Source organism: Chaetura pelagica, unplaced genomic scaffold (genome assembly GCF_000747805.2).
Source record: "Chaetura pelagica isolate M959 unplaced genomic scaffold, ChaPel_1.0 scaffold109, whole genome shotgun sequence".
NCBI lineage: Eukaryota > Metazoa > Chordata > Aves > Apodiformes > Apodidae > Chaetura > Chaetura pelagica.
The window spans coordinates 12,306,749-12,315,515 of record NW_009970725.1 but is presented as its reverse complement, the minus strand read 5'-3'; the positions used below and the strand labels follow the sequence as shown (position 1 = coordinate 12,315,515).

Below are 8,767 nucleotides of genomic sequence, written 5' to 3'. Positions count from 1 at the left end.
ACCATTTAAAAAGTTTATAAATTGTATTCCTGTCTTCTCCCTCAGACAGTCACCTTTTGTATGGTAAGACAAGTAATTAAGCCAACGTGAGTGTATGCTATGATTGGAAAATTTGAAAGAAGATGCATTTACATTAGTTGTACATAACCCCATTTTCTCCTTGAGAAATCCATACCTAAGTTTCTCCACCATTTATTTATTTTCTGATTATTTCTTTGTCAGAGCTGCAGAAAATGTGTTGTTCCGTGTTCAGAAAGAGTATCTTAAACCCCAGCAGGAGCTTGCTGAACTAAAAAAGGATGCAAGCCAACTCTTAACAAAGCACAGCAGCAGACTTCAAGATGCCCAGGACCTGGTGAATAAGGCACTTACTAACAACAATGAGACCAATCTCTTGTTTCCTCTTATCTCAAGCAACCTGGCAGAGTTAAATGTAAGACCAGACAATCAGTGTTGTTGCTTAAGAAATATTAAATATGAAATTGTGTTTAAAAGCTGCTTTTTAGATTTTGATAAGTTTGAATATGCCTAAATATGTTAATACATGTGATAACTTGAAAGCTCAAAGCAAACCACACCCCTGTTTGAAAAATATGTGAACTCATCTACATTACCGGACTTTACAGAGTACTATAAAACATTTGATTTATGCTATAGGACAAAAAGCAGAATATAAGGGAAGCTGAAGAAGTCATGGCCATGCTCATTAAAGAAGGGAAGGTCCTTGTGAATGTTGCTGCTGCTCTTGCCCAAGATGTAAAGAACTCTACATCTGTAAGTTCTTAAGTTTAACATCCTCTGTGACACTATCAGGTAGACTTTGCTATTGAAAAAAAGAGGAAACCATTTTGTTGTGCAGAACCTGGAGGTCCACCAGGATGGGTTAGTCCTATGGAGCACCAAACTGCGACACCATGTGGATGAATTGGTAATGCAGATGTCTGTGAGAGGAGTGCTTGACCTTGTATACAGAGCTGAGGACCGTGCTGCCCAATTCCAGAGTCTTGCAGAAGCACTAGAGAGGTAAAAACTCAAGAAGTATTGGGAGAGAGACTGGGAGAAATCTACAGTAGTGTCAGATTTATGTGACACTATTTAGTAGTGACAAACACTAATATTTATGTGATGTATATTTTTAATATCTTAATCCACTTGAGGAATTTCATGCCCACAGCAGGGGCATTGAAGTAGATGATCTTTAAGAGTCCCATCCAACCTGAACAAGCCTAGAATTCTATGATAAGTTTTTATTCCAAATTTCAAGTACTTCTTATTTTTAATGCAGTGTACATTTATTAAATAGTACAGAGGAGGTTTATTAGTCTTGTATTTAACGTGACTGACTTACACAGTAACAAGTGAATTATTCAATGGCTAGTGGCTATATCGTGGAATGACTTGAATGGCTTCTGGTCTGTGCATGAATAGTTCTTGACAATATGAATCTCATCAAGAAACAATTCCTGCTATTCCTCCATTATTGCTGCTTTCAAAACATCTTGCAGAAATAAGTGCATTGTAATCTCAAGTCAATTCAAATACACTCTTAGAATCTGCAATTTAAAGTCATTCCAGTTAATTAAGTGGAAATTAATTTTCTATTCCAGGAATCCTTCCAGGATTCATGCTGTTCTGTTAAATATATCCAACTGGAAAATGCACATGTATTTTGAGTTTGAGAATACAAAATTTTTCTCTGTGTAATGCTGGGCAACTGCTGAATTCACTACAGGCAGATACTTTCAATAAAGTAAAGTTAAATACAGAATAGCTTTCAGGTGCTTATAATTTCCTCCAGGTTTCTATATTTCTCTGCTCTACTTTTGAGTTAGGAACCTTGTTCTGTTCTGTTTAGGTGATGCCTTTTGTTTGTCCTTAATGCAAAATGTGGCAAAGTGGCTTTATAAATTGAAAAACTGACCATAAAAAAGGGGAATAAAATAGAGAAAAGAATAAAATACTTAAGGATTTCCTCTGACTTTGAACTTATTTTTTTCAGTTCAAAATAAAGTACTTAAAACCCTTTCCACAACATGGACAAGTTGTGCTCATTTTTTTCAGTGCATTCATTATGTATTCTAGAAAGATATTAATTTTGTAACTGAAGATCTTGAAATTAGTCCTTGATTAATATACTTTTGTGAAAAGAGAATTACTTGTTAATTCTCTATTTAGTGGCCTCTCAAAAATAAGAAATGTGACTCTGAACACAACTGCTGCTGTCATCACCCACTCCAGCATCAAAAGTGTGATTGAAAGAACAGAGAGTTTGGCAGATGATGCATCTAGAGTTGTGAATGGCCCCTTGGATTTAGTAAGTATCAATATTAGCATTTTTAATTACTCTCTTTACCTTTCTCATTTTGGATTTTTTTATTATTTTTTTTTTAAACATATTTACTGAATGCTGAGTCTTCTTGATAGAGGCATGGATAGCAGCCCATCCTACCAAGCAGTGTATACTGTATCTTGAATATGTACTTCAAGGCACTAATGGTGCCAGATTTTCTGTTCTGTTTACCTTGCTTTTCTTTCCACTACAGTATCATTTCACCATATTGTGTTGGGCTTTTTAATATCTAATGCATTGTTAACTGGACTGGATTTGATTCTGTGTGTTATATCAGTTGTCTGACATGCATTCCCATAAAACTTAAGTTTCCAAACATTTGATGTTCCCTTTTGCTTTGGAATTATTCAGCCATGCCCTTATTTGACCTTATTCTTCACTTTCCCTCTAGGTATTCCCCACTACAATTATTTTGTTTAGTTAAGGACATTTCATAACCAGATGTATGTTTTAATCTCATCTGCTGTCCTTCTGGCTTGCAAGATTATCAGGTTGTTACTGAAACAGTAGATTAAAAAGACCTGAGCATTCTGACCCTATTATTTTTGTTTTATTCTGTTTCCCCCATTTTATCTCTTTCTCCATTTAAATACTGTAAACTGAAGGAAGGAATGGGTGGTTTTTTACAAGTGTCAAGCACATGGAGAACACATGGAGAAATGAATGTGATGATGCATTTACATGATAGCGATAATAGTTGGCATTTTGTGAACTTACATTATTTTGTTGAACTCTGTCTTATTAGAGCTTTGTACAGCATAAATTCTTCAAGGTACTTTTTCAGGCTTTCCAGTTGGAAAAATAGATTAAAAGAACACTTTAAAGACTTCAATTTTGAGATATTTCACTTTAAAGCTCTCAGTGCTGGGAATTTTGACCTGGGCTTGGAACTAGAACTGCTGATGTTCCAAAAGGCAGTGCTGAATCAGCATCAGTGTTCAAACTAGAATTTGGTAGATTTTCTTTCAGTCTTATCTTTTTATTAACTCACAAAGAGATTCTATGTCACTTTCTTGGAAAAATGTTTACAACTTGTATTTTTATTTTTAATTTACGCTTAACAAGGTAATAAAATATCCCATAAATAATGAGAATGTTCAGTAACATGAAGTTGACATCTGCAGATTCTTAGATGTTTTCAGTTGAATTTCCGTTTTTTATGTGGCAACTAACGTCTGTGTTTTTCAGCCAGAAGAGTCTCTCAGTCTTCTTGGAAAAGATACTCTACTACTTAGTTCCAAATTTCAGAATGAAACTAATAATATGAAGAAAAAAAGTGATGGTCAGTTTTTTAGAGTTCAAATTTCTGCTGATATTTCTTTTTCTCAATCCTGTTTTGTGGGATTTTTAATGTGGGGTCTTTCTGTGTCTAGTGTTTGGTTTTTTTTAGTGAGCATAAACTATGGTAAAATACTTTATATGACTGCATATTTTTACACAATTAAGATTAATGTATTATGGAATCATGTATTATTTTACTTTTCTAGAATATAATTTTTCTCTGTAAACATGTAAAATATTTGCGTTCACTATAGCTTGTTTACCTCCAAGCAATGCTTTCATTCAATGGTTGTTTTTCCAAATGTTGTGAATTAAATAATTGGGGATTCTGCAGTAGCTGATGAGCAAATTTCCAATTTTTATCTAATAAATCATGGATTACATAGGTATGTATGTTCATCTATTTTGATAATAGAAACTCATGCTTGTTCCTTACAGCTGAAATACAGAAACAAACTTCATTTTTTGTCTGAAGTGCCTTTTGGCTCAGAGTACTTCTCTAAATTGCAATATCCTTTTGAGTTTTTTTGTTACTTCAATATATTAGCAAGGTATTGGAGCCTGTGCCATGGAAGTTCAGAAAAGCATTTTCGACACAAACGGTGTAGGACTAGAGGCTGGTCCTAATGGAAATTTTGGATTAAATTGGACAGAAAGTGAATGTTTCACGGAGATAAATTGTAACTGTAAAATGCTTTTTGCTTTTAAAATGGCTTTACAAGTATATATGCATTTTATGCAATTCAGATGGACAGAATATATATAATTTTTGTTCCTTCCCTTCTACATCTCTGTTTTTAGTGATAGGATTCTGCAAACAGATCACAAATAAATAGGGGAAAGATGCTGCTTTGACAGTCTCCTGTCAGATATCACAAAAAGTGAAGAGCATCTAAAAATATTGAAGGGTTCAAAATCATGAAAGCATTTTAATTTATAGCATTTTCCTGACTATTTTTCTACCAATTCAGTGTTATGGTATTGACTGGAAAGCGTAACTTTGAATGGAACAGTGTTTACAGACACTTATCTCTGCATATTACATTCATTTTACATTCCTGTTGGCTAAATGCTCTTTCTGTCAGAAAAAAAACCAACACAACAACAAACAAACAAAGACAACTATAATGTTCCATTGATTAGTAAGTGAATGCTTGTTATCCCTATACCTAGGGTTTGTGTGCGTTGTATGGTTATTTGCTTATGCATAGAAAAATCACAATTATTTCTTCCAACAGGCCTTTTATTCGGATTGACTGGGTTGAACAAAAAGGTAGAAAAGATCCAGGAAAGTACTAATAGAATTGTTAACCAGCTTAATGATTCCTTGTTGACACTCCGGACGTTGCCTGATGGTAAGTGACATTTATAGTGACATTTTCCTTATTACAGAATTGTCTAGTGCAATCGCAGTAAAATCCTGTTTGTTGTCTGATTGCAGAGATCTAGCATGAAACTATGCTGGAGACTCATTTAACCTTCTGTCTTACAAGCAATATTTTCCAATTTTTTTAGTAAACCATGAAACATAACTAGGTTATCATAGAAGGTTTGTAGTCTTATTTCCATTTCACACTGCTGTGAATCAGAAGGAGCTCTGAAAGCAATATTCTTACACAGGCAAGAAGGGAGTGGTATCCTAAGATATTTAATCCCACATGGAGAGAAACAAATATGGAACTGTAAGGTTTTGCTTTCTTTTAATAGCTTGCTTCTAAATTGTTTATACCGCGCTGTGAATCTTACCATCAGCATCTAATTGTTTTCTTGTAAATGATCACTTAATTTGACTAATTAAAATATTCTTTCTGTTCTATTCAAAACAAAACAATTTCCTTTAAAAAGAAGTCATTGTTTTGGATAAAGGCAAGACCTAGAGTTCATAGAAACTAAAAGAGAAAATGTCTTTGAAGCTGTGAAGCTTTGAAGCTGTGAATATGAGAATCTGGAATACTTTGCCAGCCACAACAGCGTTTTTCATTTGTTTGTTTTTGTAGTGGTTGGTTTGTTGTTGTTTGTTTTGTTGTTGTTATTTTGATTGTTATAAGTCATCATAGCCAAAAGCAAAGGGTGTAATAATAGACCTTCTGCCTTACCAGCTTGCTGTAGATTCAAAACTTCAGTCCCAGACTAATGAATCTGGGTGCCAACACTCATTCAGAGAACACTGATGTATTTATATAATCTTGGGATAGACATAATCAAGTTCCCATCATGGCATTCTATGTCTATGTCGTTTTCAGAGCTAGTAATGAAAAATAAAACATTTTTTCTAGTATTGAAATCTTGGATTAATCAGTTTTTTGATTAAAATACTTGAATACCTGAACTGATGAGCCTTAATTTAAGCTGCTGTGAATTCTATTATTTATATATGTGTGTAATTTATTATTATATACTTCTGTGTGTGTGTGTGAACTGAACTACAGTCTATAGGTCTGTCCATATCTGTATTCGCCAGCTTGGGAGCATTTACCATGTGTTTTGTAGAGGGCCATAGCTTGGGCAATTTTCCAGCTTAATAACTGAGCAGGAGGATTTACACCAGCCTCCTGGAACTCCGGTTTGACAGAAAGTAAACTTCCTGATCTGTAAGCCATGGTGCATTCAACAGTTAGGCAAAGCTAGTTCACAGTTGGTGTTGGTTTGGAGCTCCTCCCAGTCTAAAGAATACAAACAAAAATACGATTCTTACTAGGAAAGGAACATAAATTGCAGCTTTTTTTTTTTTTTTTTTTTTTTTTACTATGTCTGTAACTTATTATGCAGCCAGGCATTTGTTATGCCCACATATGTACAAAAGCTGTGATTTTCTTTTTTAATCTGGGAACTATGTTTCAGATACAAAGAAATACATGCTTGAGGTGAAAGAGCTGGCTGTGTCTGCAAACACCAGTGCTGTGGTGGGTTTAAGGCACTTTGGGGATTTTAGTCGAAAGCTGCTGAATACTTCTTCTACATTGTCCAGAGTTAATGATGCATTGAGGAAAACTAGTGAACTTATAACTGATTCATCAAAAGCTGGTAAGTTTGCTGCTTCATTGCTTTTTAGAAATGTCACTCCTTGCAGAAGAAGTACTAATATCCAGTTCTAATAGGCATTAAATTTGAGCCTGGTGGACTGAAAGTTTCTTCCTAATTCAATTAAAATGTGCTAACTTCTAAAAAGACTTCTAGGAGTCACATGGGATACCCTTAAGTATGCATATTCTTTACTGATGTTTAAGATGGTTGAAAACAAAATTATTAGAAACATGCCACCCTGGCTAAGTATTTTAGTAATAAACAGTGCATTTCTCTTTCAATCTAACTCAGCATTTCATTTATCTTTGGCAGCAATCACAGCTGAAAAACAAGTTAGAGAAGTTGAAGCACAAGCAAGTCTCTTATTGGATAGGCTGAAACCTTTGAAAGTGCTAGAGGAAAACCTGAACAGAAATCTGTCTGAAATTAAAGAACTCATCAGCCAGGCCCGAAAGCAGGCAGCATCTGTAAGTTCCATCATCCCAGTCTTCTCTGGCTTCACTTTCACTTTTAGCAGGGAAGTTCTTTGAGATAAAGAGCCTAAAATTTACTGTCAAAAGTACCTGGTTGTGGGGTCTTCCTGAAGTCCATGAACATTGACTAATGCCCTACTGGCAGGGCTGTTGATACATTTTACAGTTTTCATTTCAAGTTTCTCACTGTGTTTGTGATTTTGTCAGAACAGCAAGATGATAATTTATTTACTATTTCCTTGTGTTTCTTCTAAAAATGATGAACTACTATGTCAGAAAGCAATCACAGGTATTTTGATGAGAAAGCAGTAAGTGGGGGAATGATGCTGCCATTCTTTTTAGGACAAGATGTTAATTTCTAGGCTTATGTTAGGGATTGGTGTGAGGTGCATCCACATAACATCAAGTGTCATTACAAATTTTTTAACAAGTGTGTTGATTCTATCAATAAATTGGCTGTGTCCTGCCATGTCCGTGTTTCTCTTTGCAAGAAGCTGCTATGCATCCAGAGTACTTTAAGACAAATAATACATGTTACTAAATATCTGCTACCCCCTTAAAGACAATAAAAATTAATCAACTGTACTGTGGACTTAATTAAACTGAGGGGAATATGAAAAGGACTTTGCACTCACTAATTTTTTGTATGCCTTCAGATTTAGTATGAGTATGTTATTGTAAGGTTTAGGGAGGTTTTGTTTTAAGAAATAAAAGGCTTTTCAGTGCTTTCTGCAAATCTCCTTAATTATATGGTTATTGTTTCTCTGTCACAGTCTACTGAAACTTAATGAATCCACTGCAGAAAAGAGGGAGTTGTATTTTCTGAAGTGTCATAAACCACAGAGGTTCTTGGCAGGATGAAAAGAAGTATTAGCAGAATCTCCTTTTCCAACTTTGAAGAGTTTGCTCGGTCATTTCTTAAACTTTTACTAGAGGAGAGAAAATTTATGTATCTGTGTCTATGCACATATGCACATGCCTGCTTTATGCTTTTAGTTGTTACAGGCATATTCAATGAAGTTGATGAAGTTAAGACTTTTCTATTGTTAAAAGGAGTTTTCTGTCATTACAATTACAAGCTCCTTGAAGTTTGGCTGTTTTTAGCTCATATCAGTCCTATCACTGTACTAGATAGGCAGTGTTCAAAGAAGTGGTATGACAACAGGAATATTATTTTCTCTACCTAATCTTAAAGTTTAACTTGTAATGCAACAAATGTATTTTTTTTAATAATCATGTAAACTGTTGTAAGACTTTGAAATAGCCAGAATTATTGCAGACTTCTACATATCTACATTTTTTTTTCCTCTCATAGACTAGAATTTTTTTGCTTTTTATAAAAGGTTTTGAATTTCTGTATCTTTTTTTTCTGATATTATTGCAGTGACTTTTACTGTTATATAGGCTTCTGACTCAAGTTTTATTGCTTTTTTTTCTCAGTAATTTGAATTTTTACATTTACTGCAAGTACTTATTCCAGAAATCTGTCCTGTATACACTGACTTGTTTGGATTCCCTTTCCTGCTTTCTGCCCACAGATTAAAGTTGCAGTATCAGCAGAGAGAGATTGCATTCGTGCCTACCAACCCCAAATTTCATCTTCCAATTACAACACTTTAACACTCAATGTAAAAACTGC

At 34.4% G+C, this 8,767-nt stretch overlaps 1 protein-coding gene across 1 annotated transcript in view; it reads left to right on the top strand.

Annotated features, from left to right (window-relative positions):
- The window catches only part of LAMA1 (laminin, alpha 1), an 80,561-nt gene that overhangs the window by 51,876 nt on the left and 19,918 nt on the right, over positions 1-8,767 (top strand). The window contains exons 36-44 of the mRNA XM_010006863.1: positions 223-433; positions 658-774; positions 860-1,023; positions 2,176-2,314; positions 3,539-3,632; positions 4,870-4,986; positions 6,473-6,655; positions 6,968-7,122; positions 8,667-8,764. Of these exons, the coding sequence (XP_010005165.1) occupies positions 223-433; positions 658-774; positions 860-1,023; positions 2,176-2,314; positions 3,539-3,632; positions 4,870-4,986; positions 6,473-6,655; positions 6,968-7,122; positions 8,667-8,764 (1,278 nt within the window). The remainder of the gene's footprint in view (positions 1-222; positions 434-657; positions 775-859; positions 1,024-2,175; positions 2,315-3,538; positions 3,633-4,869; positions 4,987-6,472; positions 6,656-6,967; positions 7,123-8,666; positions 8,765-8,767) is intronic.